We start from the raw sequence: 27,055 nt of genomic DNA on the forward strand, positions 1-27,055 counted from the left end.
TCTGATTGGTGGTTAGTTAGTATGATGGTTCTGGGACTAAAATTGTGGCATGTTCTCTCCTTCAGTCCTGTTCTGATTTATTTTGATTGTAAATCAATTTATTTTGATTGCAGTGTTGTTGAACAAACACTGCCACTTCAGAGTTGGGATGCTTGAGGGTGACGCCATCCCAGTTTCAATTCCTTATTAGGAGAGGGAGTGTCCCAGGTTACACTAATCTTGTTTCCTATTTTCTTGCCCTGCCCATCCTATAGCTGATGTTAGTTACACAACTGATTTGGATTCTCAGTGTCAGAGGAAACTTATTTCATCATCTCTGCACCTCAGTTCCCTTCACACAATGGAACAGGAGTCTGATCAAATGTAAAATTAAAACCCAATCTGACCATGGTCAATGCAAACCAGGCCCTCCTTGATTAATCTAGTCTGATCCATTGAGCTTGGATCAGGTGGACAGGGAATACCCCCACAACTTATGCCCTTGTGGGTTAACTCTTTCAGTATTCTCATGATGATCCCATACTGGACTTCATTGTCCTGAATGTCAGCTGTGCTAGAAACAGACAGTGAATAATCAGAAGATCAGGCAGCATCTGTGGAGGGTGAAGCAGAGTTTGACCTTTTATTTAACTCTAGAGGCTCAGCTCTTTTTCCTTCACAGACTCGTGAACTACTTTCATTCTTATTTTTAATTCTTGTTTCATTCTCATTTTTAACTCTTATTTCTGCCTCCTTTTGTTTGACATAAAGGTAGAGCTAGATGGGAAGCAGTAATTTAGTTGGGGATTTCTTAAGGATCGCAAAGTGCCTTCATTTTAAATGAGAAATCCTGTAACTTTGGTTAAATTCGGAATTAATAATTTTGAAAATAAAATGGATAAAAAATGTGTTTTTAAAAGTTGACTTTTCTCTGTCTCTTGTTAACCTGTCACCTGCTTTGGAAGTTGGCCATCTGATGGGGATGGAAGCAAGCTGTCTCTTCCTGCTTCTGCTCCAGTGACTTCACTAGCCGCTCAAGATCAGCCAATCAGCCCATCATCTGGCCCGTCTCCTTCCTACTATCTCTCAACTCCACCTCCTTTTCGGTACAAGTTGCATTATTAAAAGCAGAAAAAGTCTTGATTTTTGGATTTTGAACTTAAAAAGAAATGCTGGTTTCTTGGGACACCATTCTTGGTACACTCAGATCATTTGTGGTGAAAAATGCACTCAAAACTGCACAGGGCCCAAACATGCTCAAATCTTTAGGATGCTTGAACCTTTAGAGAAGTGAAAAGTCCCATAAGCAAGCAGAGTTGAATGCAACTATTCAAATTAATATTTTCAGTTTACCAAAATTCATTGCCGAGCCATTATGTTAAAGCAGCAAAATATAAACAGTTTCATTTAATCAGGATCAGGTTTATTATTGCTGGCACGTGACGTGAAATTTGTTAACTTAGCAGCAGCAGTTCAATGCAATACATAATCTAGCAGAGAAAAAATAATAATAAAATAATAATAAGTAAACAAGTAAATTAATTACAGTTTAAATATATTGAACAGATGAAAAAACGTGCAAAAATAGAAATACTTTGTATTTAAAGAAAAATGTGAAGTAGTGTCCAAAGATTCAATGTCCATTTAGGAATCGGATGGCAGAAGGGAAGAAGCTGTTCCTGAATCGCTGAGTGTGCGCCTTCAGGCTTCTGTACCTCCTACCTGATGGTAACAGTGAGAAATTGGCATGCCCTGGGTGCTGAAGGTCCTTAATAATGGACGCTGCCTTTCTGAGACACCGCTCCCTGAAGATGTCGTGGGTACTTTGTAGGCTACAACCTTCTGCAGCTTCTTTCGGGCCTGTGCAGTAGCCCCTCCATACCAGACAGTGATGCAGCCTGTCAGAATGCTCTCTATAGTACAGCTATAGAAGTTTTTGAGTGTATTTGTTGACATGCCAAATGTCTTCAAACTCTTAATAAAGTATAGCCGCTGCCTTGCCTTCATTATAACTACATTGATATGTTGGGACCAGGTTAGATCCTCAGACCTTGATACCCAGGAACTTGAATCTGCTCACTCCCTCCACCTCTGATCTCTCTATGAGGATTGGTATGTGTTCCTTCATCTTACCCTTCCTGAAGTCCACAATCAGCTCTTTCGCCTTATTGATGTTGTGTGCCAGGTTGTTGATGCAGAACCTATTGATAGTGTCATTATTCTACTCTGAGTTACTAATAATGTCCTCTAATATATTTTCAAAACTATAACCTTGCACCCTACATGAGGGGCAATAGTTAAAAGGTATTTCGGAAATACCTACAAAATGGTGACTTATAGATGTGGTTTCTTTTCGGAGACGGGTCTAAAACAAGCATTTCAAATTCAAGATAGTTTAGAAAAACTAATGACTTTGTGCCTTAACATTTGTGTTTCAAAATTGCTAGTCGTTAGCGTTGACTAATGGAAGTCAGAAGATAATTAATTCTTTCAGGTATCCAACATGTCTTCAAAAATGCATGATTGTGGAAACTCATTCAAAGTGCTTCTTGAATATATAGGTTGTGTATACTATTCCTTTTTCTCTTCACCTATCCTTCATCTCTTTCTTTTCACCCCTCAGAAAGATCTGCTTGGACAACCCTTTAGATGCTTTACCCAAGTCTGCTCCTCATCCACCGCCAGTCCGCTGCGACCCGAAGGCCAATACCTATGTAGCTTCTCTTTCTGCTGTAAAGATCAGTAAAGCTAGGTAGAGCTGACCTATACCCTGTAGCGCATGATTTGGTGTAGAACATTGCCTTTGTAAATGAGTGCACGGTAGGATCTAGAGGACAGAGCATTTCTCAAATAATCACATATTTTCTAAAAAGAGCAGTAGAGCCGTTGAATAGAGCAGTATTTAATTCATTGTAATGCAACGTACTCCGTACAGAGCTGGCAATTCAGCCGGATCCTGAGTCACACTTCGGACCTATTTAAGTGTTGTGGCACGAAAAGCTCAACAAGCTCGGTCAGGCACTAACTTGGTCTGACAAGTAACACATTCTTTTGATATTTAATGGGCCCTTATTGACCATCCAGGAGGAGTGTAGACACAGTGAACGTCTATCGTTTTTCTCAAGGGGGGGGAGCTTAAAACTAGAGGTATAGGATTAAAGTGGGGGGGGGGAGATGTTTAAAAAGGGCTTGTTAATTTCTTCATCCAGAGAGTTGTGAATATATGGAATGTGCTACCAGAGAAAGTGGTTGAGACAGATACAATAATGACAATCAAAGGACATTTAAATAAGTCCATGGATAAGGGGATTTTAGAAGGATATAGGTCAAATACAGATGAATATGGGATTACAAACACAAAATTCTCTGCGGATGCTGAGGTCAAAGCAACACTTACAACCCGCTGGAGGAACTCAGCAGGTCGGGCAGCATCCGTGGAAATGATCAGTCAATGCAGTTCTGACAAGGGTTCCGGCCGGAAACGTTGACTGATCATTTCCACGGATGCTGCCCGACCTGCTGAGTTCCTCCAGCGTGTTGAGAGTGTAAATATGGGATTAGTTTGGCAGGCATTATAGTCAGAATAGATGAGTTGGACCAGTAGCCCTATTTACATGTTGTATTGCTCTATGACTTTGCAACAGGGCAAGTCTTTGAAGCAGAGGTGGTAGATATACATATGTTCAGAAAGCTTTCTATCAAGGTTAATCTGTTTACAGAATTATGTTATTTCTATGTAACGTTCCGTTATATTGGCTTGTGTATGTCTAGGAGAAATCCCGCCCAGCACCTGCTTCAACACTCCCCTCAGGGTCAGTCGCCGCCCGAATCAATCACAAACATCAATCATCAGCCAGTACACCCAGTAAATTTTAACAAATACACTTTATAGATATTACTAATTCTATGACAATAATATGCATTTGATACAGAGAGGAAAGTAATGGGAAAAAAAAGGTGCCACCACTTATCAAAGTCCAAGTTCTTCGCGCGCTACCATTGGAGCTCAATTCAACGTCAGACGACCACCCGAATTCCGTCGACTCACGGCTCGGGACCACCCTGAGTGATCGACCAGAGCCTCTCCGCACGTCCGCCGTCCTCCTCGTCTCTCCTCCCGACTCCCCGCCAAAACCCAGTCCACAGTCATATCATACAGCATGGCATCCGAAAACAAAATGATACATAACCACCCATTGGCTAGTAGAACCTTGGTATCTCATTTTAAAGTAAAACAAACTGTTAGCGCAAACTCTCTGCAGCGTTAAAACACAACAAAGCTGCATTCCCCAGATTAACATAACAAAATCGCCATTTTAAATGTAACAAAAGAAAGACCCCGTACATCTATTATATCAAAAGAAAGGAGTTCACCTTCCAGTGTATGATTGATCTAATGAGAAATATATTTCCATCTTTGGGTTTCTTTCCATCTTGTCATGTTTGATGTGCAAAGATTCATCCAAGGCATGAACATGGAGGTCTCAGTGATGCCTTCAGGCCCTCCTCGTGCTACCGGAGACCAACCACACTCAGTAGACTCTGGGAAGCATTCAGTGGCCGTGCAGACCTGTGATGTTCTTGATGAGCCCTGTCCTGCCCCGGCGTCTGTCAGAGACACAGACCCCACCATTATCATTTCACCTGTCTCCAAAAGGTACAGTGGATGAAGTTCAGCAGAGTGCTTGGATACTGGGGATGTGGAGAAGGAAGAGGTGTTGCTTTCTTCTCCTACAGAATCGAGATGGTTAACATTACAAATTAGAGCACAAGGATGCCCTCAGGACCTCAAACTTGCTCCTCCAAAGGCTGATCCACCTTTAACCTTAAATGTACATTTTCATCCAGCCACAACAAAAAATTCCCCTCCTTCCCCCTCCCTTTATTATTCAAGAATCCATCACCTTCATTGTTAAATATATTCAAAAGCTCTGCTTTCACCTCCATTTCAGGAAGAGAGTTCTGATGACCTTTCAACCCTGGGAGAGGCTTTGCCTTACCTCAGAGATAAATGGGTAACCCCTCATTATTAAAAGCAGCTGCATGTTCTTAGGTTCTCCAACAAAAGAGGACATCCTCTCCATGCTCACCCTGTGAGAGTTAAAGGATATGCAAAGAGCAAAGAGGGATTCCATAGAGTAAACAAGGAGGAGCTGTGGTATGTGGGATGGGTATTTGCAGGCATCTGGTAAATCAGAAAGAAGGAGATTTTCTGAGCATGGGAAAAGACTGTCTTTGAGGCAGGTGGAAGCTTGTCCAACAATATGAAAGGAATTGGATAATAAATATTGCCACAAAAGGAACAGGGAAGAGGGACTAATGGACAGCTCATTATAAAGAGGTGGACCTGACTCATTAAGCTAAATGCCCTTATTCTCTGCCGCATCAGTCTGATTGTGGTTTCTCGTAAAATTGAAATGTCACATGCAACTTTCACTACAGAATCTATAAGCCTTTTGACTCTTTTTCTTTATTTTCCTTCTCTCTCGGCCCTCCCCTTGCACTCTCCCCCCCCGCCGCCCATCCCTTTCCCCATCCCTCTCGGCCACCCACTCCTCACAATTTCCAATCCCCTCTTTCCCTCCCTCACTGCCTCTCCCTCCACCCTTTCCACCACACCCACACACTTGGCCTCTTAATCTATCCTTCCCCCTTCTCCACCACTCTCCCTTCTCCAAACCCTCTATCTCTTAACCCTCCTTGTCCATTCCATAACCTTCCTTTTACTGCATTCCTCAACTCTTCCCTCTCTTTCCCTTGGTGGGTCTGTCTCTCTCCCCTGTGTTTAGGACAATTGTTGGGAATCCGTTGGAAGCTCTGCCCAAAGCAGCTCCGCGTGTTCCAGTTGTGAAGCAGAGCCCTCTGGCCAAGATTGCTGCCTCCACCATCACTGCTGTACTTGCAGCTCAGGCCAGGTAGAATGCAAATCATCTACAACCGGTCCCACACTCCCACAGCTCCACTGCAGTTACTGAGTTGGTAACTCTGACTGCACTCCATTCTGAGCAGTGGAAGGAATGAGATCACGATGTGTCATTCAGACCTTGAACGGTGCTGCCGTACAATTGGATGAAATATGATCCTTCCGTTGCTCCCCTCCACCCTGTCCCAACATCACGAGTCACAAGGTTCAGCAGTCAGCTTTGGACAGACCCCACATGGGGATGTAACAGCCATTTGGGATGGAGGAATCTTCTGGACTGAAGAAGTGTTCAACACTAATGTTTGCATGTGTGCTTCAGAGTTCCATTACAGGGTAGGGAGGTGTTATATTAATACTGGTTTTTCTTCCCTCCCCCACCTCTCAGGCAAGCACGGTAGCCAGTTTTTGCAGAGCAAGATCCCACCAGCATTGGTAGTTTCAGCAATTTTGTTTGAGGGATAAGTATGGACACTCCCAGCCCTTGTGGAGAAGGTGCCAGCTCATCTTTCCCATCCGCTCAGGCAGTCAGATCAGGCCTTGCGTGCTGAACCAATCCAGAAAATCCTGGTACTTCTGACATTGCCGAGCTCCCTCGCTGCTGATTCAGCGTGTGAGGCCGAACTACGTGCAGCAGTGTCTGGACTGCAGCCACGCAGTGTTTCACTTGGTCGTGGTTAATTCTGAGAGGAAAAATAAAATCGCTCATTTATTGCTTCAGCCCAAAATAATACAGCCTGGTTCTAAGTTCTATTTGGCAGTTCTACTGTATCAGGATCAGTGCTGGGTCTCTTGGTGTTAGCAATTTAGATGAAAATGCAGGGGGCGCAATGAGTAAATTTGCAGGTGACACAAAAATTGGTGGTGGTATGGTCAGTGAAGAAAGTTGTCTGAGGGTACAGCAGAATATTGATCAACCAGGAAATTGGGTTAAGGAATAGTAGATGGAATACACTGTAATTTGGACAAGTGGAAAGTGATCCATTTGGGAAGGTAAACCAGGTCATTATATTTGCACTAAATGGCAGGGGCTTTGGTAGTGTTGTTGAACCAAGAGACCTTGGAGTACAAGTACAGACAGTGGTACTGGAGAATTGGTGAACCCTGTAGATTTTTCTCTATTTCTGATCAGAGCATCACGTTTGTCCTAAAACTAGATAAAGAGAACCCAATTAAATAAATAACACAAAGGGGTATACAGACATCCCACCCTGCAAAAACTCATTTCAGGGAGGTAGCACCACCAACCCCATCCCCCACAACTGCATATCCCCCCCCCCCCCCCGGTTGACCTCCAAGGGTGTATGTATACAGGATAATTGATTATGAAAGAACAAATTTATTTGATCACACATTGAAACTATTTACACACACATATATTCCTTGTTCAGTATTTTGTTGGCAGTCTCAATGCTAATAGCTAAATGCTAATGCAAGTAGCTTTTCTATTCCTTTTTGCAAACTTTCCTTGTACTGTGATGTGGCTTGTTTGGCAGATTTGATCATTTTGCCAGAAGTCTCAACCTCATGGCAGTCTGTGTCAATAAATTTGTTAATTTTGCAAGACATCAGATTCACTATTATATTATCATGGAGTCATTTTTTAAAATTCTATTACAACTTTAAGCAAGTCTACAGGGAGTTTGGCCTCATCACGTAGGACATCAATAGAGTAGCTCCTTAGCAGCCAGCCAGCTAGTTTAAATAATGTTAGCTATGCTAATGAACGAATGACACCTGTTAAACTCACCTCAACATGTCTTTTACAGTCATTTAACCCACCATGGGCAATAGAAAAGTCACTGTTGCAAACAGTGCAGCGAGCAACACTGTCATTATTTTTGACCCCTATTAAGCAGGGGTACACTTTAGTGTAGCCTGGGATGAAGTACATTTTACATTTTCTTGTTTTGGAACATTCTGCTGTGGTGCTGCAAGACAATAAACTGAACTGATGGACAATGAAAGAGAGAGAGAGGCTGACTGTAAAGCCCACCCACAGAGAAAACTGATAGGTCTACTTAGCACAAAGAGAGACCAATCAGGATGCTCTCGTGCTCTCTCTCAAAAAAATCGATTTCTGGGATATTGTATAATTTGTGAGCGTCAGGGAGCCTCTATCAATATGCAGGAGACTCCCGGAACTTCTGGGAGAGTTGGGATGTCTGGGTATAGATAGGATGGTTGGTTACACTTTTTCCCCCCAGGGCAAAGAGTTTAAAGCTAGAGGTCATTGGTTAAAGTGAGATGTGAAAGATTTAAAGGGGATCTGAGAGCAAGGTTTTCCAAACAGTTTGGTGAATATGTGGAATGAGCTACCATTGGAGGTGGAAGAAGCAGGTACGATTACAATGTTTGTAAACATTTGGGATAGCTTTATGAAAAGGTTTGGATGGATAAGGGCCAAACACAGTTAAATAGAAGTAACTTGGGTGGACATCTTAGTCAGCATGGACACTTTGGGTAAAAGGCCTGCTTCTGTTCTACAGTGTAAAACTCTTACTGTTCTATTACACTATGTCCCAGATTTCTTACTGAACTGCAAGAGCAGACAGCTAACTTGTCACCTTTGTGAGCCAGCTGCACTGCCCCCAAAACCCTCTGTAACTTTTCACTGATTTCTACAACCACCTGCTGGGAAGCCAATCCCAACTTTTTGTTCGAACCCAGCACGGTGCAGGGAGTCTCTGGGGATTTGTTTATTATTGTCTCATCCACTGAGGTGCAGTGAAGAACTTCATTTTGGTAGAAACTGACAGGATCATTGGCATTGAATAAATCCTGCCCCGGGCTTACTGATAGTTGAAGGATGAATTTTGTTCAGTTACCTCATTACCTAGTATCCAAAGACTATTGAGATAGAGAACATAGAACATAGAAAACCTACAGCACGATACAGGCCCTTCAGCCCACAAACCTGTGCAAAACAAGTCCTTACCTTAGCAATTACCTATAGCCCTCTATTTTTCTGAGCTCTATGTACCTGTCCAGGAGACTCTTAAAAGATCCTTTCGTATCCGCCTCCACCACCGTCGCTGGCAGCCCATTCCACGCACTCACCATTCTCTGTGTTTATTAAAAAAAATCTTACTCCTGACATCTCCTCTGTACCTACTTCCAAGCACCTTAAAACTGTGCCTTCTCGTGCTAGCCATTCCAGTCCTGGGAAAGAGCCTCGGACTATCCATGTGATCAATGCCTTTCATCATGTTATACACCTCTATCAGGTCACCTCTCATCCTCCGTCACTCCAAGGAGAAAAGACAGTGTTCACTCAACCTGTTTCCATAAGGCATGCTCCCCAATCCAGGCAACATCCTTGTAAATCTCCTCTGCACACTTTCTATGGTTTCCACATCCTTCATCCTTCCTATAGTGAGGCAACCAGAACTGAGCACAATACTCCCAAGTGGGGTCTGATCAGGGTCCTATATAGCTGCAACATTACCTCTCGGCTCCTGAACTCAATCCCATGATTGATGAATTCTTAACCACGGAGTTAACCTGCGCAGCAGCTTTGTGTGTGTTGTGGACTCGGACCCCAAGATCCCTCTGATCCTCTACACTGCCAAGATGTCAAGGAATACCTTTGTCTTGAAACTTGGTTAGTAGACTTGGATGAAACCTTCCATTCATAGATTTTGTGGAGTCATAGAACTACACCACATGGAAACAGGCCCTTAGAACCAAGTTGTTCATGCCAAACAAATTGCCAACCTGACCTAGTCCCATTTCCCTGCATTTGGTCCATACCCCTCTAAACCTTCCCTATCCGTGCAACTCCCTAACCTCCTTTTAAACATAAATGTGCCAGCCTGTACTACTTCCTTGGACTCTTGTCCCAGAATGCCCAGCATCCTCTGTGTGGAAAGGTTGCCTTCATGTAATTTTAAATTCTACCCCTCCCCACCCTTGAACTTACTCCCTGTAGTGTTGACCTCCTCTACTCTGGTGTAAAGACTAACCTTATCTATGTCCTTCATTATTTTATAGACACCTATAAGACACCCCTCAGCCTCCTATGATCCAGGGTTAAAATCCAAGCCTGTCCAGCCTCTCCTTGTAACCCAAGCCCCTCCAGTCCTAGTAAAACCCTTGTAAATCTTTTCTGATCTTTTCCAGTTTATTGACATCCTTCCGATGAAGAACTGTAGCCACTGTTCCAAATGTAACTGTACTAACTTCTTATAGGGCAATAACGTGATGTCTCAATTCCTATGCTCCGTATTCTGACATATGAAGACCAGCAGGCCAATTGCTTTCTTCACCACCCTGTTTACCTGTGTTGCATTTTCAATGAACTACTGTATGTACTTGGACCCTGAGGTTTCTGTTCTACAACACTTGTGAGTGCTCGATCATCTACTTCGTAGGTGCTGCCCTGGTTTGTCTCAGCAAAAGCCAACACCTTTGTTTATCTGAAGCAAACTTTGTTCACCATTCCTCAGCCATCTCTCCCAATTGATCAAAATGTTGTTAACTTTCTTCAGCATCCACTATGCTATCGATTTTAGTGTTACCTACAGAATTACTAATCGTGCTATCTTCATTCTCTTTGAAGTTGTGAATATAACTGATAAACAGCGTACCCAGTACTGTACTGATCCCTACCTCACACTACTGCGCCTCCAGTCTGAAAAACAACCTTCCACCACAACCATCTGCCTCCTACCCTGAAGCAAATTTTGTATCCCAGCATCGCATAGTGATTTAAATGCTTTAACACTTGTACTTAAAGAAATGAAATGCTTCTTTCCATTTTCTGTTTCATTGCACTTTTCATATTTTCTTCTTTTCATCTTTATGCCTTGATATTCATGGGTTTAAAATAAATGCCCTGTGCTCCAGACTGTCTGATCCTGTTGTATCTCGTTCTCTCCTGGATGCTCTGCTCATTGCTCCGATTATCAAGCCGCCTCCTGCACACTCTAAACAGCCCAAACGCTTATCCACCAGTTCTCTCTGTACACAGAAGGACAAGAGGTAAGAGAAACCCAGCATGGTGTGTGCCCACTTCACACGATAGACTCTGCAAGCTGCATGCTGATTGTGAAGACGTATTTAAGTTTGCAGTGTGGAAACTGTTAAATGCTAGAGATAATAGATCTGAGGTGAAAGGGGAAAGTTTGAAGAAGATTAACAAGGGTTAGTTTTTTTTAAAACACAGGTGCCAGGAATGGGCTGCTGGGAGAAATGGCAGAAGCAGATATGAGAGCAGTATTTAAGAAACATTTAAACAGACACAGGAACTGGCAGGGAATGGAAGGATACAGATAATGTGCGCTGTTAGCAATTAAAACCGCTTTTTGTAACACTGTTTTCATTGAAAACATGCTGCATTTACGTACTTTTGCACGTTTCATTCCATATCCATACTTTAACCTTTATTTTTATAGAATTCTTTAAATTGCTGAATTTGTTGAATGCTGCTGTTTATTTCTGCATGTCATGCCAACACATGACTGCAAATTCTTAATACATGTAAATGTGAAGGCAAATAAACTTGATCCTTGATGTGCAGGTTGATGTACAGTTCAAAATGGCATTATGGTCAGCAGAGTCATGGTGGGCTGATGGGACGGTTCCTCTACTGCAGCGGTCCCCAACCACCGGGCCGCGGAGCATGTGTTACCGGGCCATGAGGAAACGATACGAGTCAGCTGCACCTTGCCTCATTCCCTGTCACGCACTGTTGAACTTGAACATAGGGTTGCCAACTGTCCTGTATTTCCCGTATATTGGGCTAAATTGGTTTGTCCCAAGGTACAGCCCCTAAGAGCATTCCTATGAAACCTTACGTGCCGAAATGGCGTGAAGCGAAGAAGCAATTACCATTAATTTATCTGGGAAAAATTTTTGTATGTTCCCAGACCCAAAAAATAACCTAACAAATCATACCAAATAACACATAAAACCGAAAATAAATAACACTAACATATAGTAAAAGCAGCAATGGTATGATAAATGCACAGCCTATATAAAGTAGAAATAATGTATGTACAGTGTAGTCAGGAAGATGAAGGCAAAACCGATGTGTGTGGGGCGGGGTGGAAAATCGGCACGTATGCGCATGCGCACACGGGTGCCCGTGCAAGGCTTCATGGTCATGGTAGTCTTTCCCGGGGTAAAGTGTCCCAGGATTTGACTGCTGCTTTTGTCCCTTATTTGGGAGCGGGAAGTTGGCAACCCTAACTGTAGAAGACATGTTGAGGTGAGTTTAACCCCGCTTGAACACCCCCTCCCCCCGGTCGGGCGGTCCGCAAGAATATTGTCAATATTAAACCGGTCCACGGTGCAAAAAAGGTTGGGGACCCCTGCTCTACTGGACTGAGGTCTCTGTTCATAAATGATTCGGTTTAAATTCTCAACCTTCACTTCTCAAGTCCATCATCCTGTACTAGAGTTGGACACAATTCAGACTACACTCCCATCGATGGAGTGTGATCCAAACTGAATATTAAAAGGTGACCCTACACAAAATTTTCCTTTACACCACCTCCGGTACTGAGGTCACAGTCATACTTGGCACCGTTGGGCAGCTTGGGTCATTCGTGTGCCCAACATCAGACTCCCATGACAGGTGCTGTCTTCTGAGCTATGTCACAAGAGTGATCATCAGGACTGGGAAAAGGTTTAAAGATGTGCTCATAGCCTCTCTGTGCGATACAATCTCACCACTTCAGTCTCACGATTCCACGCTGAGGTGCTGTGTTGTACATTTTTTTAGGTGCTCTGGTTTCCTCCTAGATCCCAAAGGTGCTGATAGTGCATTGTAAATTGCCCTGGTATGAATGCGATTAAAAAAGGATCAGAGGGTTTGGTAGAGAAAATAAGGTGGAGGTTTATAAGGATGGAGAAAGGGAACTGATAAGAGTGATCTGTTGTATGCTGGCACAGCCTCAGTGGGCAGAATAGCCTCTATATAATAATTAAATGAAAACATAACATCCTTCCTGAGGCACAGGACAGACCCTTTGGTCTATGATGTTGTGCCAAACTATTTAAACCAATGACTCCAAAGTAATCTAATCCAACTTCCCCACACATTGACCATATCCCTCCCATCTCTGTGTATTTAAGAGTCTGTCTAAGAATCTCTTAAATGCACCTATGTTGTCTGCTTTTACCACCAACCACTGGCAGTGCATTTCGGACTCCTGCCATTCCTGTATTTTTAAAAAAAACCTTGCCTCGTGCACCTCCTTTGTGCTTTCCCCTTCTCATCTTAAATATATGTCATCTGGTACTAGACATTTCAATTGTGGGGAAAAGATACTGGCTGTCTATCTGTGCCTTGCATTATTTTATAAGCTTCCAGTAAATCTTCCCTCAGCTTATGCCATTCTAGAGAAAGCTGTCCCAGCTTGTCCAGCCTCTCCTCTTAGCACATTTTTCCAAACCATTGAACTCAGGTTAAGTGGCCTATAATTTCCTGTTAGTGTTACAGCCCTGAAACATTGACTTTTTACTCTTTTCCATAGATGCTGCCTGGCCTGCTAAGTTCCTCCAGCATTTTGTGTGTTACTATAATTTCCTGTCTTTTGCCTCACTCCTGCCCATCTCCCCTTCATCCTTCTGCCCTTCACCTATCTCATTCATTTTCAAACATAAACTGACAAGCTTCAAATGTCAAACAAGAGAGACTCTTTAGGTGCAGGAAATCCAATCAAAACACACAAAACGCTGGAGGAACTCAGCAGGCCAGGCAGCATCTATGGGGGGGAAAAATTACAATCAACAGTTTGAGCGAGTCCCTTCGGCATGACTGGGCAAGCTTCATATGTCTTTCAATTCCCATAAAGTTGAAACTGCATCAACATAAAATGCTGCCTCTGTATTTTCTGTCCACGTGTTCAATATCCATTGCAACTTGCTGAAGAATTATTTGAAGGTTTACAATTAGCCAAATGCTGTAGACAACAATTGAAATAACATAATTTTATTGTGTTTTTTGTAGTTAGTGCTTGTGCTTTGTCTGCATGTGCGTCCACATGTACTTTTGCAAATTAATTCCCCTAAAACATCCAACTCAATCTGATTTTATGACCCTATGTTAGCTTACAAAAACCAAATTCCTGTTTGAGATTAATCAGATCTATAACATATACTTTGAGCAGCTGAGCAGTGCAGTATTACTGCATTAAATGGATGCTTATACAATGGAGATTTTTAGTTTATTTAGCAGAGAGCAGGTGCACAAACCTAATTGGGCCCCTTACAGCCCTGACAAGAGACACCACATGATCTGACCTAAGGAGAGATAGATATGCTTCTGCCTAATCTCAATCTTTTATCACTCCTTTAAGGAAAAATAAGGTTGCCTTCTGAAAACTTCAAGAAATTATGCAATAGGGAATGGGGTACCCATTTCATTTTTCATCGCCTATAGAGTACACTCAGATCCTGAATGAAGCAGAGATGACTAAAATTAGACAGGCACCCTTTGCAGGTCAGGCAGCATCTGTGGAAAGACGATGAGTTAAAGTTTCAGGTTGTAGACTCGTACAGCAGCAAAATAGGCTCTTCATTCAAATTTATCCTTGTCGATAAAGATGCTCTATCTAAGCTAGTTCCATTTGTCCCACTATCTTCTAAATATTTCTGACCTATGTAGAAGTCCAACTGTCCTATAAAAGTTGATTTGTACCTACATCAACCACTTCCTCTGTGGTGGATGCACATACATACCACCTTTGTGTTCAAGTATAAAGTAGCTCCTCGAGTTCCTATTAAATCTTTCCTCTCTTCCCTTAAAGATATGCTCTTAACCTCTTGATTCCGCAGCCCTACGAAGAGGACAGTCCATTCACCCCTCATGATTTTATACATATCTGTAAGATCACCTCTCAGACTTCAAGAAAATAACGTCCTAGCCAATCCTTTCATTGGAATTGACCATATGATGAAGAGTTCCTCCTGAAATCTTACCTCTGTGTTTCTCTCTGCACTGATGCTGCCTGACCTGCTGAGTATTTCCCAACGTATTATTAATTTCAGACTTTTAGCACCTGTAGTACTTTAATCTTGTGCACCCCACTTAGTTCCAAGATTGGATATGAACCGTCCGAAATGGAAGTTCGAGTGGGATCAGACAAACTTGAGCCTCCGTTCAGTTTGAATCATAGATGTTTATGTTAGAGAAGGGTTAGTAGTTTGTAACCAAGTGCTGGTAAAAAACGATTACCAGAGGAAGATACTTCTTGGTCAGCATGGACTTAGTGGGCCAAAAGATCTGGTGTTCTGTCGCATGACTATGTGAGGAGGAGGCTGCGTTCATCCCCTTGTGTCTGTGCTGGGCAAATCTGATCTGATTGTTTTAGCGCCTGCAGAAAATAGCCAGCTGCTTATAGAACATAGAAAACCTATAGCACAATACAGGCCCTTTGGCCCACGATGCTGTGCCGAACATGTCCTTACTTTAGAAATTACCTAGGGTTACCCATAGCGCTTTATTTTTGTAAGGTCCATGTACCTATCCAGGAGTCTCTTAAAAGACCCTACCATATCTGCCTCCACTACCGTCCCCAGCAGCCCATTCCATGCACTCACCACTCTCTGTGTAAAAAAAAAACAAACAACTTACTCCTCTGTATCTACTTCCAAGCACCTTAAAATTGTATCCTCTCATGTTAGCCATTTCAGCCCTGGGAAAAAGCCTCTGACTATCCACACGATCAATGCCTCTCATCATCTTATACACCTCTATCAAGTCACCTCTCATCCTCCGTTGCTCCAAGGAGAAAAGGCTGAGTTCACTCAACCTGTTCTCATAAGGCATGCTCCCCAATCCAGGCAACATCCTTGTAAATCTCATCTGCACCCTTTCTATGGTTTCCACATCCTTCCTGTAGTGAGGCAAACAGAACTGAGCATAGTACTCCAAATGGGATCTGACCAGGGTCCTATATAGCTGCAACAGTACCTCTCAGCTCCTAAACTCAATCCCATGGTTGATGAAGGCTAATGCACTGTATGCCTTCTGAACCACAGAGTCAACCTGTGTAGCAGCTTTGAGTGTCCTGTGGACTCGGACCCCAAGATCCCTCTGATCCTCCACAGTGCCAAGAGTCTTACCATTAATACTATATTCTGCCATCATATTTGATCTACCAAAATGAACCACCTTGCACTTATCTGGGTTGAACTCCATCTGCCACTTCTCAGCCCAGTTTTGCATCCTATTGGTGTCCCACTGTAACCTGACAACCCTCCACACTATTCACAACACCCCCAACCTTCGTGTCTTCAACAACTTTACTAACACATCCCTCCACTTTCTCATCCAGATCATTTATAAAAATCATGAAGAGAAGGGGTCCCAGAACAGATCCCTGAGGCACACCACTGGTGACTGACTTCTATGCAGAATATGTCCGTCTACAACCACTTTTTGCCTTCTGTGGGCAAGCCAATTCTGAATCCACAAAGCAATGTCCTCTTGGATCCCATGCCTCCTTACTTTATCGATAAGCCTCACATGGGGTACCTTATCAAGTGCCTTGCTGAAATCCATATACACTACATCTACTGCTCTACATTCATCAATGTGTTTAGTCACATCCTCAAAAAATTCATTCAGGTTCGTAACGGCATGACCTGCCTTTGACAAAGCCATCAAAGCCATGCTGAGGGCATAGGTACCAGGGGAATAAATGCTCTGCAAATCAACTTTTTGCAACAGTAAAACAACATTACAAGCATGACAATATACATTATATAAACTGAAATTAACATAAATGATACATAACTTGTACAACAGAATAAACAAGTTGAGAGGAATATAGCCCGAAACTGAATTAGTTTTACAGGGTGGTTCAAGAACCTGATGGTAGTGGGGAAGATGTTGTTGCTGTTGAGATGTGAATCTTCAGGTAGCAATGGCTTGGGCTGAATGGTGGAGGTTCCTGATGATGGATGTTAACTTCCTGAGACATCACCACTTGCAGATATCCCCGAATGTGGGGTAAGCTGGAACTGGCTGAGTCCACCGGTCTTTGAAGACTCTTGCGTTTCTAGGCATTGGAGTTTCCATACCAGGCTGTGATGCAACCAGTCAAAATCCTTTCCACTGTTTAAAAAAAAGTCTTCAATAATATGCCACATCTCTTATGGGAAATATGATATCTTCGCCGTTTTTTTTCTTTGTTCCAGATTTTTGTATAAACTCTGTGGTGACAGTTGACATGCACTTTATTCAAACATCTTGCCGTTTTTCTACTCCAGTCCCATGTTGTCATCAGTTAAAGTTTGATGACAAATCATGAAATAATCTTGTAAATATTGTGCAGTTGTTGAGCACCATTCCTGCAAAGATTGGCTGTGAATTTTATGTTGTGCACAGCAGGTCAGATTTGAGTTGACGCATTCCTGTGATGATGTCCTGCAATGGGATATAGTGTCCTTGTTCATGGTCCTTTTTTTGGAAATGAACTTTGTAAGCGCTTGTAAATCTGCTTTCTGCCCTTTATAGGAACAGGATGAAATTTCCAAATCTCTCAGTAATGGATTATGTTTATGCCAGGAGTCCTTTTATGTAGCGAATGTCTGTTGGCAGAGTGGTTGATGGCCTTCAAATATCTGTCTCATAATTTAAAAAGGGGATATACCAGAGCTAAGAAAATAGTTTGTGTGTAGAGTGGTTCCAGCTTACTTCTGGGCAATTTGTCTACGTTTAACTTAAGTATACAGTTAATTGCTAGAGTCCTAAATAATGGGGTGAATCTTAAGGATTCACAGTAAATAAGGGAATGGAGGTTGGAAGACCTCTAACTGCAAGTGTGGGTCCCGTAACTCTTGTCACCTTGCACTGAGCAGTAGTTGGAGATTCTCACAGCAGGTGACGTGGGAATTCATTTGAGAATAAGTCTGTTGTTTTACCAATTATTTAAGTCAAGTCAAATTTATTGTAATGTACTCAGGTATAGTGAGATACAGGTACAATGAAAAATTTGTTTGCAGCAGCATCACAGCCACAGAGGTTCAGAGAACAGCACCCAAAGTAATGTGCATGTAACTTGTAGATGACAACGAAGTAAGAAAAACTGCAAAACAAGATGACTAGTGCAAAAACAATACACAATCAGGGACAAGTCTATGGCAGTGCATGAAATGGTCTGTCAAGTTCTGTTCCTCAAGTAGAATTAGTTTCTTGCGGGTTGTTTCAAGATTGTTGTAGGAAGGTAGCTGTTCTTGAACATGGCAGGGTGGGTCTTCAGACTTTTGTGTCTCCTACCCGACGGTAGCAGCAAGAATAGTGCATGACCCAGATGGTGGGGATCCTTGATAACAAATGCCACCTTATGCTTTTAATGGTGGGGAGGGCTGCACATTTGATGGACCAGGCTGTGTCCATGGCACTCTGCAGTACCTTGTGGTTCTCGTGCATTGGATCTGGCGTTAATAACTGCTTAGAGATCCATTATTGCTTCCTTAAATAAGATGTTTCGGGGTTTAGAAAGGAAGAGTAATTCTAACAAGCCTGTATTTTTAACCTTCCTTTTGTACTGTTTCCCTGTCTTTCCTTTTTCCTCAGAATTTACATACAGTAATTTTGCTTCCTTGTCAGAAAGTTCTGCTCACAAATACTTGGTGTTTGCTCTTTCAGAGTTTGGGTGACATTTCTCAATTCTTCTATCTGGTGGTCACCAGAAGATTTAGGGTTGGACTGTCTGGAAAATCTGTATCTGGTAAACCTATGGCGGGGTCACAAAATTACACCCAGATTTGTCTCTTGGTCTGTAACCACCATCAGCACTGCACCCTTCCCCAAGATCTCTGTATTTCTCCATGATGGCCTCTTGTAGATCACAGAATAACAAAGTGTATTCATGGTTTGTTACATCAGGAAGGCTAAAGGTATCATCAAGAAAGCCTGCCACCTTGGCCATTCCCTTTGTCTCTTTTACCTTCTGGTACAAGATACAGAAATTTGAAAGCTCAGATATCTAGACTTAAGAATTGCTTCTTCCCATTCCTATTAGACTTCTGAACCAATTACCTTTTTCACATCTCCTTCCTAGTAGTGCTGCCATATTCTCAAAACCTTAATTCTTCCTCTCTCTCTTATTGTCACTTTAGGTTTTTTTTTGCAGTACTTCAGTTTGTTCTCCAGCCTTGCGCCATTCTGTTACTTTGCGTTCATCGCTATGTTCATTGGTGTATTTGCTTTTACCGGTATACTGTTTACTCTATGGGCTTCACACAAGCAAGGAATCTCTTTGCACCTTGGTGTATAGATGAAATGATGTGAAGGTCATGGTGCACAAAGAGGCCATTCAGCCCATCAGGTCTGTACCAAGAGCAATCCATCTCGTCTCATTCCTCTTCCTCCCGATGGCCTACAGATTCTCACTTTTCAAATACATCCAGGTTGTTTTTGATGCATTTTTAAATCTGCCTCTAAACAGGGAAGCAGTGGGGTAGATGGAGGAGCCAACCAGTGCCTTTTCCCAGGGTGGCAATGGCCAGTATGAGAGGACGTTTGTTTAAGGTGACTGTAGGAAATTCCAGGAGAGATGTCAGAGATATTTTTTTTAACGCAGAATGATAGCTGCCCTGGAACACGCTACCTGGAGTGGTGGTAGAGTCTGATATAGCAGTGACATTTAAGCAATTCCTCTTTAGGCATGTGGATGTAGCAAAAGTATATGATAAAGGACTGTATAAGAGGGAAAGTTTAGATTGATCATGATGTAGCTTTATATCGGTCAGTGTTGTGGGTTGAAGGATCTATACTGTGTTATACTGTTCAGTGCATTAAGATATTGAATTCAGATCAGTTTATTGTCATATACACCAGGGCTGCAATGAAATTCCTTCCTCCCATGAAGCTGTAATAATAAATACAACTTCAGTCACTGTGTAATAATGTTTTCATGTTACTTTAAGTTTGTGAGATCTCTCATGTTAAATTGCTCCTTCCTTGGCAGCCAAGCCTGCACATCCCAGACTCTGGAATTCCCTCCCTAAACATTTCCTCCCCATTTAGTCACACTCCTCTTTACCAGACGCTTCTTAAAAGCCACTTTTCAGTGCCAATTGTCTGGTTGATGTTTCGAACAGTTGGTGTTTTACAGCCTAAACAGTATTTAGATGGGGACTGCTGTTGAAGGAAGGATGATCCCTGTGAGCCTTGCTCAACTGATACCGAGAGTACGAAGTAAAGTTGGATGCTGGGATTTAATAACTCACTGGGTGTCTGATTCATCACATGTAATAAAAGCAAGCATTCTGCCTTCTGCAGCTTAATGCTGGACCCTTTTGTAATACAATCAAGCAGAATATTTATTGTGCAGGTCTGCTCATTATAAAGCAGTGTGGTGTTGTAAGGCGCCTTGTGTATTGGTGCTTACTAATTGACATACTACAGTTCACTGCAGTACACTGACTTCCATTGATAAGAGGTCCTGGGAAGTTATTAGTGGTGAAGGATTGAAGTATCTGTTTAGGAGCTTTGTTCAAACATTACACACCTCAAATATTTGTTTTAGCAGAGCCTGTCACCCATATATCTTGGTTCTTTTGGAAGTATGTTGCAAGAAACAAGATGGCTGTTGTAAAGAAATGATTTGCTAGACTGTATTAATAACTTTCCTCCTGGGTTTAACACCAAATCCAGCTGCAGATGTTAATTGGCTGCAACTTGCAAAGGATTGTTTAAAATTAAACACTGATTTAATGATTTGATTACATTTTCTCGTTAATAGGTGTCAAAAGAGTGGCATATTTTGGAAGATGATGTATGATGTAAATGTGTGACTATTTGCTATGTTTATCCTCTCGACCAAAGTTGTGTCTGATCTTACACCACATTCTCTTGGATAGTATGTGCTTTCCCACTGTCTGTCACTCTCCACTCAGTCTTCTGTCTCACTCTCTGTCTCTGATTATTCCTGTTTTCTCCCTTGTCAATTATACTCCTGGGTGTCTACAGTTAATTTGATGCACTGTTCTCCTCATACATACAGTGCAAATCATTGATACTGGGTTTAATTCCTTCATTGCCAGAGGTTCCAAGGTCATTTGCCCTAGGACCATGGCGCTGTTCAACTTAAACTCAGCTTTAAAAAGCTGTGGATTTTCCAGTGCAGTTAGCAGATATTAGATTACAAAATAAAACACCAGGAGGTAGAATTCTTTCAGACTAGTGGCATTATGGTTCTGTGGATTGTAATTCACTTCCAGAATACAGCTCTGTGTAAACCAATTGATCTGAATTTCTACGGCAGAATGCAGCAGATGTAGATGCTTAGCCTGTGCTACCACTGAAGAATTTCAATCCCCAATAACTTTCTATACTTGGAGGTCTTTTAAATTTTTTGCTGGTACCTAATGTTTCTTTGTATGATTGAACTCAGATGTAGCAGGACAAAAGGCTATCCTGGGTTAATGCTGATTTTAAATAATATTATTTATATTCTGATACTAAATATTAGTAATTGGATTATTATTGTCAAATCTACCAATGTACAATGAAAGTATTTTGTTTTGCTTGTCATGTAGAGAGATCATGCTGAACGCAAGTAAATCAGGCAGCAAGAAGAAAGCAGTGTATAGTGTAGTTGCAGAGAAGGTGCAGTGCAGGCAGACAAATGTGGTGGCCACGGTCACTAAGTTAGATTAGGAGGTCAAGATTTCAAGTTAATCTTTTAATGTACAAGGACTGTCAAGAGCAATAATAATAATAATGTAAATAAACTATAAGTATTTAGAACATTAGTTGTAGAGTCCTTAAAAGTGAGTCCGTAGATTGTGGAATCATTTCAGTGTTGGGGAGAGTGAAGTTATCCCCTCTGGTTCAAGTACCCCTCAAGAGTTATTGAGGGGTAATAACTCTTCAGGAACCTGGTGGTCTGGGACTTGAGACTCCTGTATGTCACTTCTGATGGCTGCTGCTTTCCTACAATAGCGCTTTGTGTGTATGTGCTGAATGGTGGGGTGGGGTGGGGTTTACCTGTGATGGACTGGGCTGCATCCACTACCTATTGTAGGCTTTTTCAAACCAGACAGTGGTGCTACCAATCAGTATAGTTGCCACCTTGCATCTATAGAAGTTAGTCAAAGTTTTTTTTTACATAACATGCCATTTCTTTGCAAACTTCTAAGAAAATAAAGGTTCTGCTGTGCCTTCTTTGTAACGGCACTTGCGTGATCGACTCAGGACAGATCCTCTGAAATGATAACACCGAGGAATTTAAAGTAGCTGACCCTCTGATCCCCTGATGAGGGCTGGCTCATGGACGTCCAGTTTTCTCCTCCATAATCAGCTCTATAGCTTTGCGGGCATTGAACGAGATGTAGTTGTTGCACAACTCAGTCCGATTTTCAGTCTTCCTCCTATAAGCTGATTCATCACCACTTTTGATAAGGCCGATAGCAGTGGTGCTGTCAACAAACTTAAATATGGCGTTGGAACTGTGCTTGGCCTCACAGTCCTAAGTGTGCAGCGAGTAGAGCAGTAGCCTTGTGCACCTGTGCTGATGGAGATTGCAGAGGGGATGCCAATCTGAACTGTTTGGGTACTGCAAGTGAGAAAATCAAGGATCCATTTGCACAAGGGGGTTGCTTCTTGGAGGTTATTGATTAGTTTTGTTGGGATGATGGTGTTAAATGCGGAGCTGTAGTCAATGAAGAGCATCCTGTTGTAAGCATCTTCACTGTTCAGGTGTTCCAGGTCTGAGTGAATAACCAATGAAATAGCATCTTCTGTTGACCTGTTTCGCCAGTAGGCACGGTGGCGTGGATCCAAGTTGCTCCTCAGGCAGGAGTTGATGTGTTTCATCTCCAACCTCTCAAAACACAGTAGATGTAACTGCTACTGGACAATAGTCAATGAGGCAGTTTACCACATTGTTTTTAGGCACCAGTGTAATTGAACCCAGCTTGAAGTAGGTGGGTACTTCAGACTGCTTCTTGTGTGCATTTGCAGGAGACACTGGTTAGTTCTGTAGAAAGCTCATTGCACTGTCACAATCACAGGATAGTTTGGTAAGTCTTGAAACTTAAAGCTCTGTGCGGGATTTCCGCATCTGTAGGAAGCTGATGACTGTGGGAGTGATGTTCAAGGAACTGAGAATCGATTTCTCCTATTCATTTACAGTGGAGAGCACCCTGAGGTTCTGCAACCCATTGGCCCGGCAACAGCCTCTGTCAAACCCATGTCAAAACCCAGCGGAGTCTGCCGCACCTCCCCTGCTGCTGCTGGATCCGGCCCAACCTTCAAGCCCTCGGGAGTCCCTGGTGCAGCCAAGACAACTGTTTGGCAACCTGGAAACTCAGCAGGTAAAATAGGTTTCACCTTGTTGTAAAATTACTTAAAGCACGAATCTCAAACATTGTTCAATAGTTTTCAAAAACTTGTGACATCCTGAAGTGTTTTCTAGTCAGTGAGGTAATTCATAGAGTCATAGAACACTGCAGCTCAGAAAAAGGCAATTTGGCCCTTGTAATCCATACCGAACTATTATTCTCCTAGTCCCATTAACCTGTACCAGGAGCATTACCCTCCACTCATGTACCTATCCAAATTTCTCTTAAACATTGTAATCAAACCTGAATCCACCACTTCTGCTGGAGGCTTGTTCCACACACTCATCACAATCTGAGTGAAAAAACATGTCACCTTTCATCATTAATCCATGACCTCTAGTTCTAGTCTCATCCAACCTCAGTAGAAAAAGCCTGCTTGCATTTAACCTATCTATAACCCACATAATTTTGTATACCTCTATCATATAGATAGATAGATATATTTTATTAATCCTGAGGGAAATTTGGTTTAGTTACAGCCACACCAACCAAGAATAGAGCGTAAATATAGCAATACAAAAACCACAAAAAATCAAACAACAAAATGCAAACTATGCCAGATGGAAAATAAGTCCAGGACCAGTCTATTGGCTCAGGGTGTCTGACCCTCCATGGGAGGAGCTGCACGTTCGATGGCCACAGGCAGGAACGACCTCCCGTGCCGCCAAGTGTTGTATCACGGTGGAATGTGGCCGAAGTCCAACAGTAAAAAGTTCAATATAGGGTCTACAAACACGTTCCTCGATCGTAATATGACCCAGATTGCACCATCTGTTGTTAACCAGATCAGTAAGCACCCAACTTCTTTACGCTTACTGCTCCCAGTGTACTTCCGGTCAGCCCGCACGGTATTACCCACCTCTTCTCCATAAGTCTCTGTTGACTCAACCCAGTCCTCTTTCCTCGCCTATCTCCCCTCATTCTCCTTTGCTGTATGGAATAAAGTCCTAACCTATTCAAACTTGTCCTATATCTCAGGTCCTCAAGTCTGGCATCTTCTTTGAGAATTATCTTTGTTTGCTTTCAATCTTATTGATATCTTTCCTATAGATAGACCCTTATCTAAGAAAAGATGTGCTGACATTGACGAGGGTCTGGAGGAGGTTAACAAGAATAATTCTGAGAATGAAAGGGTTAACAAGCGAGGATCATTTGATGGCTCTGGGCCTGTACTTGCTGGAGTTTAGAAGAATGAGAAAGGATTTTGTTAAACCTATTGAATATTAAAAGGCCTAAATAGAGTGGTTGCAGCCTTTTGTGGGTGGATCTCAGACCAGAGAGCACAATCTCAGAATAGAAGGACATCAATTTAGAACAAAGATGAGGAGGAATTTCTTTAGCCAAAGGATAGTGAATCTGTGGAATTCGTTGCCACCGATGGTTGTTGAAGGCAAGTCATTGAGTACATTTAAAGTGGAGATTGATAGGTTCTTGATTTGCCCAGGTGTCGATGGTTATGGGAGAATGGGGTTGAGAAGGATAATAAATCAGCAGACCCGATGGGCCAAGTGACCTAATTCTGCTCCCATGTCTCATGGTCCTATGGTAGGTGACCAGAACTGCACACAGTACTCCAAATTGGGCCTCACCAATGTCTTATACAGCTTTAACATAACACCTCAACTCCTGTATTCTGTTCCTTGGTTTCTGAAGGGCCATGTGCCAAAGGCTCTCTTGGCAACCTTATCTAACTGTGACACCACTTTAAAGGAATTATGGATCTGTATTTCCAGAACACTTTCTTCTACCCTTGGCAGTGCCCTACCAATCACAGTGTAAGTCCAACTCTAGCTTGTCCTCCCGAATTGCAACACCTCACACTTGTCTGCATTAAATTCGCTCTGCCATTTAAACTTGGTAAATATAGTTTATTAGAACAAAGAATAGTACAGCACAGGAATAGGCCCTTCTTACCACACAATGTGCCAAACTATTTAAAAGCCTAAATAAACTAATACTTTCTGGCTGTATAATGTCCATATCCTTCCATTCTCTGCACATCCATGTGCTTATTTAAGAGCTTCTAAAATGGCTGTATTATTTTTGCCGCCATCAACACCCTTGGCAGCACATTCCAGGCACCCTCCGTTATTTGTGTAAAGGTTTGTTCTACACTTCTCCTTTGGACTTTTTCCCTCTTAACCTTAATTGAGACCCACTAGATTTCAATCCTGGGGGAAAAAAAAGATTCTGGTTCTCTAACCATGCCTCACATAATTTTATAAACCTCTATCAAATCTCCCCTCAGCTTCTACCACTTTAGAGAATGCAGCCCTGGTTTGTCCAATCTCTCCTTACAGCATATACCTTTTAATCCAGGCAGCAAGCTGGGGCTACCAAGCAAGGTTTCTGCATTGAATCTCTGGAGTGGGAATTGACCCAACAATCTTTGGACTCAGCGCTAAGTCATTGTACTATAGCTGATGCTGTTTACGGTAACTCCTGTTGATGCAGTTCAATTCCACTCTCATGTGAGATGAGGAAATAGTTAATTAACCAAATTTATCCAGAGAATAGAGCAATGAAGGAAAAAGTTATAGAAAACAGGAGCTGGAAGTCTGAAATAACATTAAAATACTGGAAATACTCAGCTGCACTTGAGGGAAGAGAAGCATTGCTTCAACTTCCCATGGTAACCCCAGTTTTATCCCCTCAGAGTTTTCCCACCTACCCCCACCATGCCTTCGGCTTAAAGAGTTTGTTTCGTCTCCTACACCTGACCCTACACCTCCTCCCTCACTACCATTCAGGGCCCCAAACAGTCCTTCCAGGTGAGGTGACACCTCACCTCTGAGCCTGTTGGGATCATCTGTCAGAAAAATCAGGATCTCCAAGTGGCCACCCATTTTGACTCCACTTCCCATTCCCATTCCAACATTTCAGTCCATGGCCTCCTCTACTGCTGCAATCAGGCCACTCAGGTTGGAGAAGCAACATCTTGTATTCTGTCTAGGTAGCCTCCAACCTGATGGAATGAACATTGATTTTTTGAAGCTCCAATAATGCCCTCCACCCCTCTCCTTCACCAGTCCCCATTCCCATTTCCCCCCTCACCTTATCTCCTTACCTGCCCATCACCTCCCTCTGGTGCTACCCCACTCCCTTTCCCTTTCTTCCATGGCCTTCTGCTCTCTTAATCAGATTTTCCCCTTCTCCAGCCCTTTATCTCTTTCACCAATCAACTTCCCAGCTCTTTACTTCACCCCTCCCCCTCACAGTTTCACCTATCACCTACTACCTTGTATTTCTCCCTACCCTCCTCCCACCTCATCGTTTTTTCCCTCCAGTCCTGATGAAGGGTCTTGGCCTGAAACGTTGATTGTTCCCTCTTTTCCATAGATGCTCTCTGGCCTGTGAGTTCCTCCAGCATTTTGTGTTGTGTGTTGCTTGGATTTTCAGCATCTGCAGATTTTCTCTTGTTTGTTCTGTCTCCTTCCAGTACTGACAAAGGACCTTCAACTCTTAAATATTGACTCTGTCTCTTCCCAGAGATTTGGCCTAAAGAGTGGAGTATTTCAAAGTAAAGTCCAGTTTATTGTCATATGCACATGTGCAGCTGCAATGGTAAATTACTTGGAGCAGCATCACAGGCACGGAACATTAGATACTCAACATTCATGAGATAATTATGAATTATGCAAGAAAGAATACAATTAGAAGATAAAAAATGTCATGATCGTGCAAAATAGTGGAAGAGTTGAGGTAGTAATTAGATCTGTGTGGGTCAGTTCAAGCACTTAATAACTTAAGAGAAGTTACTGCTCTTGAACCTGGCAGAGTGGGACTTCAGGCTTCAGAACCTCATGCTGGATGGCAGCTACAAGAAGATGGCTTGGCCTGAATGATGGA

The 27,055-nt window shown here is 42.5% G+C and overlaps 1 protein-coding gene across 5 annotated transcripts in view; it reads left to right on the plus strand.

Annotated features, from left to right (window-relative positions):
* The window catches only part of LOC134345730 (PDZ and LIM domain protein 5-like), a 268,407-nt gene that overhangs the window by 204,056 nt on the left and 37,296 nt on the right, over nt 1-27,055 (plus strand). For 4 of the 5 annotated variants that reach the window (XM_063046860.1, XM_063046864.1, XM_063046865.1 and 1 more), the window contains 6 exons: nt 945-1,085; nt 2,603-2,731; nt 4,436-4,636; nt 5,769-5,894; nt 10,748-10,882; nt 22,998-23,179. In XM_063046860.1, coding sequence (XP_062902930.1) covers nt 945-1,085; nt 2,603-2,731; nt 4,436-4,636; nt 5,769-5,894; nt 10,748-10,882; nt 22,998-23,179 — 914 coding nt within the window. The remainder of the gene's footprint in view (nt 1-944; nt 1,086-2,602; nt 2,732-4,435; nt 4,637-5,768; nt 5,895-10,747; nt 10,883-22,997; nt 23,180-27,055) is intronic. The other variant, XM_063046863.1, reaches the window with a different exon arrangement.

This window comes from Mobula hypostoma, chromosome 4 (assembly GCF_963921235.1).
Source record: "Mobula hypostoma chromosome 4, sMobHyp1.1, whole genome shotgun sequence".
In the NCBI taxonomy this organism is placed as follows: domain Eukaryota; kingdom Metazoa; phylum Chordata; class Chondrichthyes; order Myliobatiformes; family Myliobatidae; genus Mobula; species Mobula hypostoma.